The following is a 20,372-nucleotide window of genomic DNA, read 5'->3' on the forward strand; positions in this document are numbered from 1 at the left end:
AGAATATAATGGTTCTTTATCAATTAGCATATCCATGAATATCCTAAAAAATACTCAACTTTTTATTGTTCATTTCAGAAATGTAAAGTATAATTCCATGTTATCAAACAATCATTACACAGAGCCACACACTGCTGTTCAAGCTGACTCTGAGTCAGTGACCCTATATGACCAAGTAGCGATATGACATAGGATTTCCAAGACTGTGACTCCATAGAAGCAGACTGCTTCCCTGTCTCCTGTGGAACAGCTGGTGGTCAAGTCGCTGCTAACAGCCCAATGCTTCAATTATTAGAGTGGCTAAAATGAAGATTAAAATATAAAATATGGACAAGACGATCGAGCAATTGGAATCTTCATTCACTGGTAAAACCTCTTTTGAAAACTGTACTATATGCTCTAGTACAGTGGTTCTCAATCTTCCGAATGCCGTGACCCTTTAATACAGTTCCTCGTGTTGTCGTGACCCCCAACCATAAAATTATTTTCATTGCTACTTCATAACTGTCATTTTGCTACTGTTATGAAATCGGGCGACCCCAGTGAAAGGGTCGTTCGACCCCCAAAGGGGCTGCAACCCACAGGTTGAGAACTGCTGCTCTAGTGATTCCACTGCTAGGTTTTTGCCAAGGAAAACATGTGCACACGATCCCTGAAAGGCAGAAAACGCAAAAGCCAGACTTTTCATAATAGCCATAGATCAATTTAACATAATGCTGAACAAAAAAAAAACTATACGAAGAATCAATCACATTGTCTTTTTAAGATGAAAAACATGGAGCCCCAGGCTGTTGAATTCAGGATAGTAGTTACCTTTGTTAAGGCTGAGAGATACGACGGAGAGGAGAGTAACTAAGAGTAACTAGGAGAAGGGTTTCCAAAGATCGGCTGACGCTATTTTCTTATCTGTACACACGCTAGATGGCTTTTTACAGTTTGTAAAAACTCAGGGAGCAGCGCACTTAGTGTTTTTCCATACTCTGTAGTTCGCTAAAAATTTAAAATAAAAAGTTGTTTGCACATACCTTTGAAGAAGAATCAGGGTCCTTCCCATTAAGAAGGCCTAATACTTGATTAAGACATGAAGAAAAGTGCTCATACCTAGGTTTGAAATGAAAGTAGAGACTGGATATAATTATGTAATTGGTATAGCACGAAGCATGTATCTACAAGAAAAACATAAAATTGAAGTGTATTTTCTATCATCTATTCATTTGGGGCTTGTAATGCAGAACACAGTCTTTGCAAACTTCACGCTTAAATAAGAAACATACCCTATGACCATGACATATATAATATGGTTTGTCATTTACTAACGAGTGAAAACAACGAGTAGATAATTGAAATTTATTTTTTAAAGGCTGTGTTAAATTTGTAAAAATTCAAAGGACACAGAAGGGATTTAATGAATTAGACAGCTGTTTTTTAATCAAGGATGGACAATTGCCAGCCATTAAGTTTGGCCCTGCAAATACAGACTTAAGACCCAATGTTTACTGACTCCAGTTCTTCCTTAGTTGAAGTAAGTAAATTGTTATGACTCTGAGAGGTACCAGAGGAACCACTCATATTATACAGAGTATCCTAAATTCACTATCTTAGCATGGAGGCATAAAGAAAGGAAGTAATAACCACTAAAATGGAGGGACGTAGGAGCTGATGTGGAAAGAGGAGTAGTACCAAACCTATACTCGGCAAGGCAGGTGTAACCGTTACCTTTTTTTGTGCCAACAAGGCACCTGTGAGAAGATATGGGTGGAGTTTAGCCTGTCAATCATATCGCAGCCTGAAAACCTTCCTAGAAGCCGTCACCTTCTATATAGTTCTCTGGAACGTGTCCCCTCTGCTTTCACCTTCCTGTTCCTGGCGACCCTGAGAAATGCCAGAGCCCTACCATGTTTTCACCAACCTCGAATCCACACGACTTTTCACCTGCTGGGCTGTGATCTTCCTGCATCTGCATCATTGCATGTGGCTGTGTGATTCTGAATAGGGACTTATGGATTAGTATCAGGCTCATGGACTTAAGATGGACCAGGCCAGGATGTTTTCTTGACCTATAATTACTTCTTGACATAAAACTTTCTCTTATACATATGAGTGTCACTGAATTTGTTTCTCTTGTTTCTCTAGTCAACTTGGCCTAACACGGCAGGCTTGATTAGCTGAGGGGCTTCATAGATTTGAGTTTCAAAGAATAATTAAGGTATAAGACAGGAGAAGCTTATTCAATCCAGCATCCCAAGGGAGTAAGAAAGGCGAGTACACATGAATACATGCAAACGTGCTTCTAGAAAAGAGAATTCTACTTACTGTCTGCAATTAGACAGAAGGTCATAGGAGGCGTGCAAATGCAACAAAATAAGGCTGAGATGCCACACAGGGTCAGATTTTGAAAGGCAACAGTGAGTATGTTGAGATACATCTTTAACACAATGGGAGGTCAGATTTTAAAAGCGACATATTGTTGAAGAGTAGATGAAAGTTGAGCATTTTTATAAATGAAAGACAAGTCATCTGAATGGGAGGTATTGAAGAGATAAGGAAAACTATTGAAGAAGATAGTATGAGACTGTGTACAGAATAACGCCATACTTTTAAAAGTGGAATAAGATATGGCTTAGAACTAGTATAAACAGAGATAAGTAAGTTTTCCCAAGGACACACATTTTGAAAGAGCTCTACTAAGATGTAACTTGTTCCCCTCCTTCTGTGACACAAAGATAATGTCATTTCCTGAGTGAGAGGCAGCAAGAATACGGTAGTAAAGATTTGATATATCACTGAAAATATTAGAAAGGAATAAAACAGGAGTCCTGACCAGCTAAATTATTTACAACTAAAACTGATTTCTCTCAAGCCTTGATTAAGAACTCAGGAATTAAATCAAACTTTAAAACAGAATTAGGTTGAGGTTTTGTTAACCGGATGACAGATCAATAAGGTAACAGTTAAACACACTTCTTTTGATAGAGGTGACTCTAACGCTCTAGGCTAGATAGGCAAGAAAAGATCTTGGAAGTGAGAGATTTACAGAAGTGAGGAAGCACCCAGTTACTGAGGCTACACTAGAATATCTTGTCCTCCTGGACTGTCTCTCTAAAGTAAGTTTTCTGCTTACCATGAAGCTGGTAAGTAAGCACGATTTAGTGGCCAGAATGGGTATCACAGGAGGAAATACTGGGAGGACTCTGAGCACGTCAAGAGACGGAAGGGAGGCACTCAGGAAGAACGTTCTCTTACCCACCGGCACGTAAAAGGAGAGAAGGTAAAATGAAAAGGTAAAACATTTGGCTTTACAGTTAACCAAGTAAACCTTGTCCCGATAGGTTTTTTTTTTCCACAACAGCCTAACTACAGGGTCAGTGGATTATTTAACATGGTTCTTCTAGCCAGTCTCGTAACTCCCACCACATGACTTTCCCCTTCATGGGACTGGTCAGGAGGTAGGAGAAGATACTGATAAGATTTACCTGTGAGTAACTGCAAGCAGGATTCCCTAGAGTGCTACTCTACTGTGAATAAAAAGGAGTCTTCTGAGAACAGGAGGAGGGATTTCGTTACCAGCAAGAGCCATGAGTATGTCCTCTGGACCCAAGACCCCTAGGCAGTGAACTTCCTGGATCCCAAAAGAGCTGTGCCATCAGAGCAGCAGCAACAGACCTAGGAGTCAAGAGTGTGGAACAAAGTAATGGTCTTCCCCATCCAGGGAGTAAGTATGGCTGAGAGCTTTTGTGCAGGAAGCTAATTGTGCATCGAGGTGCCTCTTAATTAATTAATTAGTTAATAAATACTTAATTAGGAGTGTGGGGCTTGCTGACCCATGGAAATGGCACTGGGCGCCTTTGGTCTTCAGCTTATTGGAGTGGGTGCTTCTAGGCACTTAATGCGGGGCGCTGGCTTGCTGAGCTTGTGCTGTGTGCCTTAGAGCCGAGGCTTGCCGCAGGGTAGTATGCTCTCTGGTACTTTATTAGCAGGCCTGAAAGAGCCCTCTACCATGTCCTGATGAGAACCCTGAGCTGAGCACGTCTCATTGGCATTACAACTTGTTAATTCCTTAATAATCCCCTTAATCAAGAATTTTGTCTGTGAGTTTTGTGTAGCCATTGCCATGAATAGTAGGACCCAGAGAGACAATATATTGAGAGAACATGAACTTAGATAACACGCTCAAGCAGCACAGGCAAAGGGAAAATTGTACTGAAGATGTCAAAGTCCACAACTGTTTGGTAAACAGCTATTTACTGATCTCAAATTATGCATCATTATCTCAACAAAAACACTGTGATAGTAAAGATATTGTATATCATTAGACTTCCATTCTATCTTCAAGTATGAGACATGCACCAAAAGAAACATAACTTTTTTTTAAATACCAAATCCAAAACACTCAAAGCCATACTAATAAGAATGTTCCTCAATTATTCTTTCAAAGAACATAATGTTCAGAATTTTTAAATGGTTTTAAAACAAATTCATCCAGATGTCTCTATTTTGGAAAATTACGCATCCTTACTAATATAGGACAAAGACTGAAACATATACACATATGCACAGGTATGTATAAAATCTGGTTATAATTTTATATTTCACAGTAAAAAAAAACAACCAGAATGGGAATAAAACATGCCAAGGCATTTGGGTTTAGTCTTCTATGCATCAACAGAATTGATATTTACTACATCTTTAAAGGCAGGTTTATGTATTATAGACACAACTTGGTTGGAAAAAAGCTCTAAAATTTATTAGCCATACCTGGTAAGATAATCAGCAATTTTTGGATTTTTAAGGAGGTCCACCAGCAGGTCAACTGAATACTTTCTAGTTAGTGTACCATCACCGTTTACAAGAATATTAAATATTAACTGAAAAGTTTGATGAATGTTTCGGGCGTGGAACAGCTTAAAAACAAGTTAGGAAATGTATTATTATACAAAAAATGGAAGCTGACATCATCCTAAAACATAAAAAGCAACATATTACATTCCATTAATTTTACCAGCTCTAAACTTGAAAATCTATTTAATTGGCAATAACTTTTAAGGTACTAAAAACTATAATCTTCAGTTGAATTATCTTCATAAATAATTTGTCATATTTACCTTTTCCCCAACCTCTTCATTTAATGTCAAACTGGATAGTATTGAAAGTGCAAACACAACCACAGTTAAACTACTATGGGCCAAGTAGGTTATAAGAGTTCGATAAAAAGCTTTCACATTACTCTGTGGAAAAAAAATCAGAATGAAAAATTACCTTAGTTGTATATTTTGACTTAAAAAAAGCATGTCTTGCAAAGTAGGTAAACAAAATATTAGTAAAAATCATTATTATATGAAAAAATGACTGTCACCTTTAAGAGATGTTTTCTGGTTTTCTAGAGGTGAAAGTCATAGAATCAAAGGTCAACATACCGTATATACTTGAGTATAAGCCGACCCAAATATCAGCCGAGGTACCTAATTTTACCACAAAAACGGCATTTAAAAGTGTGCTGAAACTCAGCTTATACAAGAGTATATACGGTAAATTCAAAGACTAGTATTAAGAATGAGCATTCAGAGAAAATTAACCCTAAAATGCCCAGATGAGTGTAAAATGCATTTTTGCCAAGTTTTATCATCTTACAATAACTAATTCTGACAGTAAAGCTAGATGTAAGTTCTAATGGCTGAAAAAAGACATATGAAGAGTTCTTCAGATTTGTTAGAACCTCATGATTATGGTAAAAATCAAGATTATCTTTATTAAACTAGAAATGTTATTTTGTATTACACATGTCGGGGCAGCAGTTAACTTTATCATGCTTTCTGATGATCATTTTCACTTAAGAGATCATTCCAGAGCCGAGTGGTATGGGTACCTTCATAAACAAAAACCACACAGCAAACTCTGCCATCGAGTGAATTCTGACTCACAGCGACCCTGCACAAAGAGGCTTTAAAAAGCTTGTGGAAAAATGGAATTAAGAGGTAATGAAATTTTCAATGAACCTTTTTGGAGTCTCCATACATTACAAATAGTACAACCAAACTCAAACCAAACCCACGGACATCAAGTCCAGTCCAACTCAGAGTCCCCATCGAGCTGAACGGACATGCTCCACAGGGATTCCAAAGCTGTACGGAAGCAGAGAGCCTCATCTCTTGCCCCCTTTCTCAAATAGCTGATCTTTGGGAGAACAGTCTAATGCTTAACTCGCTGTGCCAACAAGGCCGCTTTGTCATGGTGAAAATTAGGCACTTGTTCACCAATTGTTTTTGATGGAGTTATTAATGATTTTGTGGAAATACGAGAGTTAGATAAACGGGATCACTTGCCAGTGATGTCCTCCATATCTGAAAAAAACAGACAGCACAAAATAAACCCACTACCATTGAGTCAGTTCCGAATCTAAACAACAGACTAGAGCCACTCCCCTTGGGTTTCGAAGACTGAACTCCACAAGAAAGACCGCCTCATCTTTCTCCTGCAGAGCGGCTGGTTGCATCGAACTGCTCATCTTTTGGTTAGCAACCCAACTGGTAACCACTATGCTACTCGCGTTCCTATGTCCCACGTCCATTAAGCAAAAATTTACTTAGCATTTCTTAATACTATTCAATCTGACTAACAGTGGAATTCAACGGAGAGGTAAACTTTTAGTATTTATAAGTTCATTAACCCTTACGGCCTTCAAATTATTTATGTCAATCTGATGCTTCATAAACTTTGACAGGTCAGCTGGACTATACACAAAAATTCTTTAAAAATATTTTCATACAGGAAAAAAAAACCAAGGTAGAATTATAAGCATAGAACCGACCACAAAGTAACATTTTAAAGATAAACTTACCAAAGTCTTAATATGCGTTTGAACGGAAAGATTGTGCCGACAAAGATTTGCCAATAATCCCAGACAAGGCATTGTTAACGCATCTTCAGGAGACTGGCTGTTGTTTTAGTTTTATGTATATAATACAAGAAACAGTATTGAGTTAATTCTAGTAGACTCAAAGTGGCACAGCAATTTGTACTTCTAAATATTTTCTACCAATAACAGTAGTTAGGAGGAAATACGTTTCCTTTTAAACAATAACTAAAACAAAAAGCCCAAGAAGTAAATGTTGAGTCAGTCTAATTCTGACCATTTAGTTCATATCTGAACCAAATCGCTTTGTTCAACTGTATCACAGAAATAGGGAAATAACAGTCAGAATGACCAACTGATAATTCATCAGGATATTTCCCCTTTAATGAAGATTAAATATAGACATATAGCAACATCAGTGTTAATAACAAAATTTTACCCCAGTTTTTCCTTATGAGAGTTACTATAAAGCTGCTTTACAACATGTAATCCTGGTTTCACTTAAGAGGAGCAAATAAAAATCAGTCCTACACAATTTAAAAAGGTGAAATCTTATCCAAGAAAAACTGAATTCCTAAATTATTTTAGTTTGAAATCTAACAGATTATTTAAAGGTTTAAGTAGTAAAGTTATATACTCACATGTGATCTATCAGATAAGTAATTAACTCATCTATATTGGCACCAGAATGGAAAACTTTGACATTATATGTTAACCTCTGCAGAAGTTGAATACACTGAGAAAAATAAGAGTTGTGAATGTAAACATCCAAGCACACTCGCCTACTCACAAAAATGAACTATGCTGCATATTTTGCACATGTTACCACTTTATGAGAGAGTTCAAGGTAAGAATTGCTCTATTTCTTAAATGGTTTGATATTGGTAAACAAAAGAAAAACGTACAAAATAATAAGACTAAAAAGTTTCACGTGCATCTCCAGATTTACACATCTCTACACATAGTACGTCAAACAGTACATCTTGGCCATAAACGTTGTGTACTTAATCATGTTGGCTCAAACACCTAGTGGATTGTAGCCCATAGGATCCCTACAGGGCAGAGTAAAACTGCTACTGCTGTGCCCTGGCTGTCAATCTTCATGGGAGGGGAAAGCATCCACTTTCTCCGTCAGAACAGGCGGTAGTTTCAAACTGCTGACTTTTGGGTTGACAGTCCAACTCATAACCCACTAGGCCACTAGAGCTCCTTTGGATACAGGTTGAAAAACATTATATTCCATTAATCTTTGCAGCTCTAAAATTGCATGTCCATCTAATTAGTAATGTCCATTTTTCATAAATTTTGGCATTTTACCAACTTGAAGGCACTTAACAGGATGACATTTTATATTCTAAATGCTTTATCTAAAGCTTCATTTTTTGTTTCCTCAACAGAGCCTAGACACCAGCTCAAAGTAGATTTTCATATGTATATTTCACATCTCCAGACACAAAGCAGTTATAATACATACATTTTTCCTCTAACAATGACACTAGATGTGGATAAACTTCCCTCGTCTAGAAACTTTTAAATAGTAATACATAAATGCCCCCATCAGCTCTTAAAAGTTATTAAGACTGTGTTAATCATGTAGTATTATATCTGCACATACACTGTAGGTTGACAGTTTACAATAAGTATTGTCACTTTTGATCTAAAAACAAGGAAGGGAAAACCAGGTGTAAACAAAGTCCTGTGAGGTGCCTGTACCTGTAAAAACACGGACTCGTTGTGGCCAGCACTGCTCCGACACACCACCCCTGCTAGCACGCTATTCAGATTGTATGCACTCTGAAGACAATCTTTGGTTTCATGGTCTAAAGCTTTAAATAAAATGGCACACACAATTTATCATTTGCATTCATGGTTTATTTCATGTATCAAAAGACAAATACTTTAAAATGAAAACTCTTACCATCATAAAAATAATAAGTACAATAAGGCTATTTTCCTCTAATACCTTTCAACTCAGAAGTCTAATCAGAGAAATTTTATGAGCTAAAAAAAAAAGGTGGGGGGAGGAGGGGGACATAAATAGCTTTCCCCTCTTTCTCAATTTACAAATGTATTTCTTCATGTAGAATATTTTAATCTCAAGGGACTGGTTGTCCATGTTTGGAGAACTTTTACAATTAAGATCATTACTTTAAAAACTATAGTACATTTAACTTCCCAAAGTGGCCACCATCCTTATACAAAATGTTGGTGAGAGCCTTTCTGGAAAGCAGTGTAGAAACCCACTAACTTTCAATAGAGAATACGGTTTTATAAAGTTCACTTCACTATTGATTCTTTAAAAAAATCTCAAAAAGAACAGGAGTGCCTGTCATTAGGGTACTGGTTGAATAACTAACAGTGCTAATTAATTCAAACTCAAAGACCCGCGGGGTTTCCGAGACTAAATCTTGAAAGCAGCAGACAGCTTTCTGCTCCCAGGGAGTGACTAGTCAGACAGGAATGCTGACCTGTTCAGTTAGCAGCTAAATTCCCTTACTTATTGTGCCATTAGGCTGGTAAAAAGATACTGATATAGAACTACCTGAGAGGTTAAATGACAACAACCACAACAAAAAAAGGTTCTAAATCTTGGTGTCCCATGACACCACATTTTACTTACAAGGGATCCCCAGTGATCGACACTTATTTGTTACAGCACAGAAAAACCTCTGGAAAAACACACACCAATCCATTCAGACAAGTGAGGGGGTTTCAAAACGTTTGTGGAAATGTTTCATTATCTTTCAATTCCATTTTTTCCCTCAGAGTTTTCGAGTTCCCTTATATTATCCCCAGAAGAAAAAGATAAGAACTGGTGTGGATGAGCCTGTTCCTGAGCCTACTGTCCATCCACATTTCACTTGTGGCTACAGGTTACTGTATTGGATGACAAAGAACATTTCCATCATTCTAACATGTTTTGTTGGGTAGTAATGCTCTGTACACACTTCTTGTAATATTAACACTTGTGGAATTCGATATATGCATGTAGTAATTTTATAATCGTACAAAGAAATGTGCATTTTGTCTCAAAACACAAATCTGGGGGAAAGGAACTATCAAATAGAAAAAAAGGGGGGGCGGGGCGGGGGGGGGATACAGAGAAAATATTATCACCATGAGTTCTTAAGTTCAATATAGTCTACAATGTGTTTCTTTGAACACTATGATTTTTCTAAATGGTGTACTTAACACTGGAATTACATGTTTGTTTTGTTTTAATTCAAAAGTAGACCAGTATTCCTTAAAATGCTTTCTTTTCTATAGCACACTGGACTATGCCATGCTTCAAACAATGTGGCCTAATACGTTTTAGGAAATACTACATAATATACCTTCTTTCAATAGCTATACAGTACACAAAAGCTCTGATAATACTTGTAATGCAGAAATCTCTTCAAAGCGAGTCATTCTCTACAAAGATTCTATAAATTTGCCCTTTGGAAACTAATTAAATTATACATTTTGGAAAAGAGAAAAGAAATAATTACCTAATTGAGACAGCAAACTGGTAATACTCAAGGTTAGGGGAGCACTTATATTTGGATCTTCAAGCAGTTCTACTAGGCAGCTCAAACATTCACTTGGCAATATCTGATTTGATGTAAACAATCGTGTGAGCTTCTGTCCAGAAACTACCTATAAAATAGTAATTCAAAAACAGATGTTAAGAAATAGCAATTTTCATGTCTTTGCCATTAAAAAAACATTCAGTTCTACCAAAATGTCAGACACCCTCCTCACCAACTGACAGCTGTTCTGCAGGCTGTATGTCTTCTCTGCTGGAAGAGTACCCCCTTCCTCACTGGGTCTGGTTAATTTCCCTCAGGAATCTTTCCCTAACTAAACCTCGACGACCCGTAACCATACTAGATTTGCCTATTAAACTACCCTAAGCTATCCTACATGTCCATTTCTGGAATCATCGAGCTTGATTGTCTAGCAATATTCAGCCTCCTCACTGCCCCGAACACTCCGTGAGGCACAGACTAACTGCCAGTCGTCCTCAAGTCGATTCTGACTCAGCAAGGCCGCGTGGCTGTGATCTTTTGGGAAGCAAATCACCTGGCCATTTTCCCCAAAGTCCCCACACCGGGAGGGTTGGCACCACCAATCTTAACTAGTTGAGCACCTAACTGTGTGCCCTGCATGGATTCCACTCAGAAGACTTACTCAATAAAAGAATTCCAGTATACTCATTCCATCTACTATGAAGAAGGTAAAACACAGCTAAGCCCATAGGGCAACTATAGGATGACAAGTTTTGTTCACTCCCAAGACAGAACCTAAGCCCCAAATTAGAGAGTATAGAAAAGTTATTTATTAAAAAAATATTTTATAGTCAAGAATTGAAAAATTTTACTCTTGGTTATTACACTGTTTACTCCTTTCCTGCCATCTTATAAACAAAACACCCACACATAATAAAATTGGGATTGGAAGCCAAAACTAGTTGTCAGAAAATAACATTCAAAATGTTTTATAAGTAGCATTCAACAGTAAGCATATTTTTTATAGTGAAGGAAAAATGATCAGTTAGTTTGGAATTAGATCAAATATTAGATTAAACCTGACTGAACACTTCTTTTCAGAAGATCAAGTCTAAGCAACCTATTTTAATAGCCTCTGATCTTTCCTCCACTGTGATTACCTGCTGCCCAGGTGCTTCAGCTCATGGTAAACACTTCCAGTACGAGATCGGACAGTGTCCTCCGTGTGAGTCATAGGCTACCACTGGTTAATTTTAAAAAATAGATTTCAAGGACTTTCTTCCTTGTCTGTCTTGGATTGGAAGCTTCACTGAAAACTACCCACCACAGACCACACTCCTGGTACGGCTTCTAAAATCACAGCACACGCAGCCACCAGAGTACCACAAACTGACAGGTGCGTGGTGATTTCTCTCTGTTATCCTTACCTAGATAGCACATACTCTTCTAGATTGTTGGCGACAATGCTTCAGATTATATGGTTTCAAGAAATACATGTTTTAGAATTACTAAGTTACAGGTCTGTAAGATTGAAAAGAATGGGCCCAAAGGTGAAATATGGTCCCTGGTAGTAGATGTTTTGGCAGAGAGAACCTTCTGAGCACTGCCCATCTGCCTCTGTACGTAGCTTGCATAGTAAGACAAGTTCTGTTTGTAGAACAATTCCATTCAGTAACATTAAGTATTTTAACTAAAAAGTACTTGTTACATGATAAGATAAAGAATTGCTTTACAAAATTCCCTGTACGTAAACACACAGAATATTTTACTACAAATAGAATTTATTTTAAGTCAATTAATCCTATATGGCACTTATTCTGGAATAAGGCATTTTATGTATGATAAGTCTTTTCACTTTCATAATAACTATGTGAGGCAGCTGCTATTACTTTGTCTTATAGACAAGTAAACTGAAATCCACCAGTGATATGGACGTGTAGCTGGGATTCATACCCAGGCAGTTTAGTTCCTGAAACCAAGCTCTTAACAACAATGTAACAGTAATGTTGGGAAATAACATTATCAAGGATGGGATCCACTCAGCTCTGCAAAGAAATTCAGAGTTCAGGTTCAAAATTCAAAGCACGGGAACATAAACACAATATACATAATAGAAAGAATGATCTCCTTTCACATAATAGCTGCCTCTCGGCAACCTCAGATACTGTTCTCATAAGTTCTGCACAAAGACATGCACCATTAAAAATAAACCCCCACCAAAGTAGTTAAAATTAATAAGAAGCAAATACCTCAACTGTTGCTATGGATCAGTGACTGCTTATCTCACATATCGCTAAAGATGACAAAAGTCGGTTGTTGACAAGCTGGTTGATTGTTCACGACCCTATAGAAGACAGTGCAGAACTGTCTCATAGGGTTTTCAATCTTTACAGAAGCAGACTGCTAAATCATCCCCCTGTGGGACCTTTTGGTTAACAGCTGGCGGCTTAACCACTGTGGAACCAGGGCTCCTTTTACTTGAATATTACGATGGGAAAGTAAAATCGTAAAACCTTTCTGAGAATTTGTCTAGTCATCTCAACTTATGTTCTGCACAGTCCTAACCTAAACCTAGTGCTACAGTCAATCCGACTCACAGAGACCTTAAAGAACTGCCTCCTATGGTTTTCAAGGCCCTAAGTGCTTTTGGAAGCAGACTGCCACATCTACCTACCCCCCACCCACCCCCAGCAGCTAGTAGGTCCAGCTGCTGAACTTGAAGTTAGCTAGCAGCTGAGTGCTTCCCCACTGCTCCTTCCCTATAGCAAAAGCAACCCCCCACCTTGCTGAGGAGCCCATTCCAACTCACAATTCCACTCCTAGGTATATGAGAGAAATGCGAGTCCACAGCCAAGAAAGACAAACATGAAAATGCGCACCATTTTGTTCGTAATTCTACCTAGAAATGGAAACATGCCAAATGCCCATTAACAGGGCAATGTATATAACTGTGGTCCATTAACACAACAAAATTCCGTGTTCCCATAAAAAAACAGAATGAAGTTCTAATAAATATGAATGTCTTATAGTTATATTGAGTCAGACAAAAAACTGTGCTCTATGAGATGACTTACATAAATCTATGAAAAAGCACAATGAAGAAACCCTGTAGGACGATGGAAATTTTCTGTATCTTGATGACAGTTCTAGCTACAAGTGGACCTAGCAAGGTTTCAAAAAGGTGAGAGAAAAATGCAATAGGTATTTTCAAAAGATTTTTCCACAAACTTCTAGAATGTCCTTCACATTAAAAAAAAATCATTTAAGTTCTTCATTTAAGCTTAAAGCACTTCATGCAATTTACTATACATGTTCTCTCTCAAATAAAAAGTCCCTAATAATTATAGCAAAAATCCCGAACTCGTTGCCATCAAGGGGGGTATGAATCAAGCTGCTAACCACAAGGCCAGAAGTTCAAACCCACCAGTGGGTTTCTGAAGGTGAGACTGTCTACTCCTGTAATGATTTAAAAGTCTCAGAAACCCAGAGGCAGTTGCTGATTCAGGATTGACTCAACTGGAGCTCTACTTCTCTGTCAGTTTGTTGTACTGAAGTATCCTGTGTGTTGCTGTGATGATGGATGCGATGCCACTGTCATTTGGTGAACAGGTTTCGGGAGAGCTTCTAAACTAAGAACAGATGAGGAAGTTGATAGTCCACTTCTAAGAGATGGCCTTATGAATATCAGTGGAACACTGATACAGCGCTGGACGATGAACCTCTCAGGTAGGAAAACCCCAAACCAAACTAACCTCACAGCATCCAGCCAATTCTGACTCAGGGCAGCCCTATGAGACAAGGTAGAACTGTCCCTGTGGGTTTCGGAGACGTACTCTTTTTTGTTTTTTTCAACCCTTTTATAGGGGGCTCATACAGACAACTCTTGTCACAATCCATCCATCCATCCATCCATCCATCCATCCATCCATCCATCCATCCATCCATCCATCGTGTGAGACTAACTCTTGATGGAAGTACAAAGTCTACCTTTCTCCCACAAAGCTGCTGGTGGCTTCTCATTGCAGACTTTGCAACCCAACACATAATCACCACATGACCAGGGCTCCTCACGTAGGAAGGAACTGAAAACATGAATGGGGACGAGCTGCCTCCTTCAAAGCAGAGTTCACCTTACTGACCTTCATTTAGGACCTTCATTTGTTGTTGTTTTTTGGTTAATGAAGCATGACTCAAAATGAGAATAGCTGCAAACACCCATTAATAACTGGAAAATGCAATGCACAAAGAATGATCTAAGAATATTTGAAGTCATAAGAAAGAAAACAGAGCGTGAAGGCATGATATGAGTCCCACATCAGATCTCCTTGGGCTCCACAGGGGAAAGGGAGACCCCAACTCCACATTGCCCAAGGATGATTCGTACGAGGCAGACATGTCTACATCCTCCTTTATCCTATTTTGACGCCAATAGTCCCTCGCATGGCGCTCTATTTCTCTGCTGGGTTCAACAATTTGCTGCAATGGTCCCATTGCACTGAGACAGTACTCACAGTGATGCAGTCGCTGAAACAGAGCAAAGAAACAATGAGAGGTTTAAAAGCAGGGTTGTGTCTTTTCATGATACTTAGTCACTCAATATGCTGGGCAAAGAATCTGAAAGGCTAAACTTTATGAAGAATGAGGCACAAAGACTGGCAGAAAGCTTATGAACAATCTGTGACCTGGAGATGCACAAGCTTGCTTGCTGAAGGGAAGAGGACTTGAACACTTGAACACTTGCTGAAGATCAAAGACCACAGTATAAGCTTACAACTCAATGTAAAGAAAATCAAAATCCTCACAACTGGACTAATAAACAATGTCAGGATAAAACAGGTAAGAGAGGTTGTCAAGGAAGCGAGCCCTAGCCGGTGACAAAATGTTAAGGACACAGTTCTTTGGTTGGCAGTGCCTCTTCTTAGTAACGTTGGCAGGCAAATCTCTCTGGTCCTTGGCCTCTGCCCTGCTCTGGTAAGTGTAACAAATCTCCTTTAGCACTGCTACAGGCCCAACGGGTATCATACACTACACGCCAGCTCACTGCCCAAAGGCACTCAGCTTTACCCATTCTGTGGGTCAAGAACCTCTCGGAGCTTCTCCTCTGCTGGTCTTGCAGACGCTGGTGCCTCAGCCAAGTCAAGCAGGGATCTTCTTGCCAGGGCTGCACTGCAAGCTTTCCTTTTCTGATGATCATGGAAACCTCTCCTCTTCTTGCTACTGAGAATGCTCACCGTGATAGCCAGAATGGCAAAACTGACCCAGGATTTCATGTTGCTTGGATCCACAATCAATGCTCATGGAAGCAGCCGTTAAGAAATCAAATGATGTATTGTATTGGGCAAATCTGTTGCACAAGACCTCTTTAAAGTGTTAGGACATGGATGCCATTTTGAAGACTACGGTGCACCTGTCCCCAGCCATAGTATTTTCAAGCTAATTCCATAGTCACAGTGACAGAAACCCACAGAGGAATAAAGAACAGAGAAGAATCGATGCATTCTAATTAAGGAGTTGGAGCAAAATATTGAAAGTACCACGGACTGTCAATCAAATCTGTTTGGAGGACACATAGCCAGAAGGTACTTTGGACATGTTATCAGGAGATCTCTAGAAAATGCCATCGTGCTTGGTAGAGGATGAGCAAAAAAAGGAGACACACTGACACGGTGGGCAATACAGTGAAGTAGTTAACATGGATCTTCTAGCCATAGCTTTGCTATTCCCAGTGATAGGTCAGGGAAAGGGGAGTGTGGCATTGTGGATTGCATTATATGAGTCAGCTGTTTAGTGACAGTCAAGTTACCCACGATTAACATCCTACTAAGTATAACTTGAGCCACCTCACAAGCAGGAGAGGGGATCTCACTACCATCAAGGAGAGTCAGGGAGGAGCTTTGAACCTATTTGATCTGGAATGCGGTTCTCAATCTGTGGGCCGCAACCCCTTGGGGGGGATGTCAAAGGACCCTTTCACAGGGGCCACCTGATTCATAACAGTAGCAAAATAAATAATTTTATGGTGGGGGAGGTCACCACAACATGAGGAACTGTATTAAAGGGTCGTGGCCTTAGGAAGGTTGAGAATCACTGATCTAGAAGAAAGTTTTGCCATAAGATGTGTGGCGTATCAGTATAACCAGGAGGAAGAGCAAGAGACACAATGGGGACCACCCCCCCAAGCTCACAGAGCAAGTAAAATGAGTGCTTTTGAGTTTTGAGGTGGCTGGCTTGTGAAGTGGGGAACCTCCGGGCACTTAATTGAGGGAGCTGGGTTTGCTGACCTATGGGGCTGTAGCTGTGTGCCTTCAGGTTAAAGCTACAGCAGTATGGCATGCCCTTTGAGCATTTATTGACAGTTCTAAAGAGCTTTGTAACAGTGAGCAGGGCAGAGAAGAAACTGTCCTGACCGAACAATTGTATCCCCAGAATTCCTCACTTGAACTGTAATATGTTAATTTTCCTAATAAATCCCATAATGCTGAACTTTGCCTGTGAGTCCGGTGTGGCCATTGCAACAAATGATCAAACACAGCCACAGATGGAGTGTGCCCAGAGTAAGGAGGGTTGGAGGTTAGAAGTATGTTTGACCTCCGCCTTGTGGCAATCAGCCCTGGGAGCTGGAGAGCGTCAGGTGCATTTCTTCACAGTGGCTACAAGGGGACCAAACCTAACAACAAAGGTGAGGAAGGAAGGCGCAGGACAAGGCAGCGTTCGTTCTGTGGTGTACTGTTACACACTCGACAACCCCCAACAAGAACAGTTACAGCTAGTGTTCTCACCCTTTGCATCAAAAATGTCCCGACAGATTTTTCTCTCAACTGTTTCCAAATATGGGTGGGAATATGGTATCAAAGAGCAGTCTCTAAACCTCAAATTACTTTGGTGTTTCCTATAATTCAAAATAGCATTGTTTTCCGATTCATAACACGCTTGTTTATCCTCACAGGGAGGTAAAACTTTGCATTAACATCTAAAATACCCCCCAAATAAAACTGATGGCTCTGCTTACCCAGTGGCTTTTGAAATCCACCGGTGCACTGTTCTATCTTTATTTGAAAAGCAAAGCTTTAACCCCTTCATACTTAAGCAATTCACCAGTTAAGGATTTAAATACTAAACGATCATTTTGTGCTAAGAAAACAAGGTTATGATTACAAGTCTGGGGGAAAGGGATTGATTCTTAAAGACAGCTGAAATAATAGTTTTCAAGTTCGAATTCAACACGAGTTCACGTAAAAACAGGAATAGGGTTCGACTGTAAACTGCCTAAGGGCGAAAGCAAATGTTAAGCTTCCCGCTCCACTGGAATCGCTGAATGTTCAAGGGCTCAATTTCGATGGGAAACCAAACACACCACGAAGCAAAAGGGCAGCCGTAGATCCAAGCTTTCTCCCCTCCCACTCCACACTGCTACCCCACCCAGCCTTTTTGTCCCTCCCTCTTCCTCCGGGCTATAGTAGGAGGCAGGTTCCCCTGGCGGAGAGCAGGCGCAGGGTGCAGGAGGGGCGATCCCAAGCTGGCTCGCGTCCCCTTTTACTAGTACGAAGACGGCCGAGGGAGCCAGGGGCTCTCCCCTTTCCTGGGGCTGCCACACGCGGCCGCTCCGGGAACCAGTAAACACTAGCTCCCGACGGCCCTCACCTCCAAGTGCCGCAAAAGCTGGGTGGCGTTGGCTTCGGACTTAACGGCTTTGTACTGACTGATGGTCAGGAGCAACGATTTCAAGCAGGCGGTGTTGTCCATCGGGACGAGGCCCAGTTTCTCCAGACGCCCCAGCACCACCACCCTGCCTAGTTCACGTCTCCCCTTCTCACCGCGCTTTTTTTGATTTTTGGCCCCACCCCCTCGCGCCTGTAGCTTCCGGTTCCGGTTGCGTTCCGGAAGTCCGTAGGCGCTCCGGGGGATTGGCTCTCTGCGAAGAGCCGGGTGGGCCTGTGGGTCGTAGCCATCCGCGGGTCCGTGAAAAGGCTTAGGAGCTGCCCTTCCCTATGCCCCTTCAAGCCCCCCTTTCTTCTGAGCCCGCGAGGTTTCTTCTTCGAGATCCTGCGGAAGGAAAGTATCGCGAGAACCGCGATTGCTTATAACTGTGGAGGGGCGGGGCGGTTAGGCGCCGTGAGCGCTCGGTGGTTCGTGCGCGCGGTCCGATTTGCTTTTCTCCCACGGCCCTCACACCGGCTGGCCAGTTCCTTTGTCCTCATCCTCTACCCGAGAAATAGTCTAGACACGGTGAGCAGCTAGCTCGGAGTGTGACAGTCTTTGGGCTCTAAGGTTTTTGAGGCGGCCTGGGAGGGACCTCATTTTACATCTTTATTACATCCACCCTTTCGGCCCAGGAATGATGATTTCTCAGGGTAAACCGCGCCGTCGGGGTTTTGTGACCGGCTAGCCTGGGTCAGATTTCTTGGAGACAGCTTGAGCGACCCCTGGCCCCGTGTATTTGTTCTGCGTGGTCTCCTCCGTGCCAGGTTCTGTGAGGGAAGATGCCTATTTGGTGGCATGATGGTTTTTAAGGTGCCAGGTCCACGGAAATGGCAGGATGCGTTTTTTATTCACGGGTTGTGCATGCGTATGATGTCTATTAGGAAGTGGGTCGAGTAGCTGGCTCTGCAGACTTAATTTATGCTAATGCCTGATAAACTTTTAAAAACCAGTGTGGAAATTTTTAAGACAAGAGTACCTCTTGATTTAATGAAATCATCAGAAATCTTGTTTTGCCAATTCGAAGGACGGTACTTTTTGCATCAATACCTTTTTAGGGTAAGGGTTTATTTTTGTATGAAAAATATTTAGTTCACTATTAAATCTGAAAACTTGACATAAAGTGCAGTTGAGGGAAACGTACCGAGTATATTCATTCGTGCATTCATTGAGTTAACAGTTGTTGACTGCCTAACGCACATTTCCAGTCTAGGCACAAAGATAATAAAATCTCCGCTGCTGGAAAGGAAGTATTCCTTTAAGGGAAATATACTCAATACTGCATGTGGAATTCACTGTACACCAAGAGAAACTACCTGATGATGGTCAAGGTTTGCGTACAAATCATAGCTCTACCTTTTTTTTTATTATGTGCCATAGGCAATTTTTTTTTTTATTATGTGCCATAGGCAAAAAAGTCTGCCCTTCAGACTAGTCATATAAGGTAAAATCTAGCCAATAGAAGTAGATATTTCATAGGTTTGTTCATACAGTAAATAAGGGACCTAGGTTATAAAACCACCCTACTGTCATGGAATTTATAATCTGTTAAGGATTGAAACAATAAATCCCTTTTAAAAGATGATAGAGGGCAGAATTAGTACTCTGGAATAATTGCAGTTAAGGAGAAAGTAGTTTTAATTTTCACTGGGAAAGGCAGGATATAGAGCTCATTGAGAAAGCAATATTTGAGAAAAATACTGCAAGTTGAGGGAAAGCCATGTTATCTAGGAGGGAAGAGCTATCAGATATGGAATAATAAAAACAAAGGCCCCGAAGTGGCATCATGCAAGGAACAGCAGAACAGCCACCATAGCTGGAGTGGAGGAAGCAAGCGTGAGTAATTCGACATGAAGTCATCTAGGGTCTTCTTAGGTACTGTTGTGTCAGTTCTGACTCACAGTCACGCGTGCACAGGAGAACGAAAACACTGCTGTGCCATCCTCAAATTCTACGTTTGAGCCCATTGTTGCAGCCACTGTGTCCATCCATCTCATCAGACTTCCTGTGTTTTGTTTCTGTTTAAATTCTGCTTCCCCTTTCCTAAGCATGATGTCCTTTTCCAGGGACTGGGCTTTCCTGAGTCCATATGTAAAGTACGTGAGATGAAGTCTAGCTATCCACGATCTACAAGGTATTCTGACTGTATATATTCCAAGACAGATCTGTTTGCATTTAAATTATGGTGCTGGTGAGGACTATTGAAAGTATCATGAATTATCAAAAGAATAAACAGATCTAAGTTCTTAGAGACCATTATGAAATGAGATCATGTAAAGAGTTTAGAACAGTGTAGGGATAATTGAGTGTTGGACGATCATCATTTGTTGGCA

The 20,372-nt window shown here is 40.3% G+C and overlaps 2 protein-coding genes across 6 annotated transcripts in view; one reads left to right on the plus strand and one right to left on the minus strand.

Annotated features, from left to right (window-relative positions):
* CIP2A (cellular inhibitor of PP2A) overlaps positions 1-18,085 on the minus strand; it is a 44,008-nt gene extending 25,923 nt beyond the window's left edge. The window contains exons 1-8 of the mRNA XM_004706389.3: positions 17,983-18,085; positions 10,342-10,489; positions 8,564-8,676; positions 7,492-7,586; positions 6,836-6,932; positions 5,103-5,225; positions 4,756-4,901; positions 1,026-1,101 (exon numbers count right to left, since the gene is read on the minus strand). Coding sequence (XP_004706446.1) covers positions 1,026-1,101; positions 4,756-4,901; positions 5,103-5,225; positions 6,836-6,932; positions 7,492-7,586; positions 8,564-8,676; positions 10,342-10,489; positions 17,983-18,084 — 900 coding nt within the window. The 5' untranslated portion in view covers position 18,085. The remainder of the gene's footprint in view (positions 1-1,025; positions 1,102-4,755; positions 4,902-5,102; positions 5,226-6,835; positions 6,933-7,491; positions 7,587-8,563; positions 8,677-10,341; positions 10,490-17,982) is intronic.
* Positions 18,086-18,443: 358 nt separating this feature from the next.
* Positions 18,444-20,372, plus strand: part of DZIP3 (DAZ interacting zinc finger protein 3) — a 107,950-nt gene continuing 106,021 nt past the window's right edge. For 2 of the 5 annotated variants that reach the window (XM_045286173.1, XM_045286174.1), the window contains exon 1: positions 18,446-18,567. The gene's annotated coding sequence lies outside the window, so the exon portion shown is untranslated. Of the gene's footprint in view, positions 18,568-19,078; positions 19,099-20,372 lie in introns of those variants that run through there. The other 3 variants (XM_004706463.2, XM_045286172.1, XM_045286171.1) reach the window with 3 other exon arrangements.

This window comes from Echinops telfairi, unplaced genomic scaffold (genome assembly GCF_000313985.2).
Source record: "Echinops telfairi isolate 266 unplaced genomic scaffold, ASM31398v2 ScPeMD7_6;HRSCAF=24_0, whole genome shotgun sequence".
NCBI classification, from domain to species: domain Eukaryota; kingdom Metazoa; phylum Chordata; class Mammalia; order Afrosoricida; family Tenrecidae; genus Echinops; species Echinops telfairi.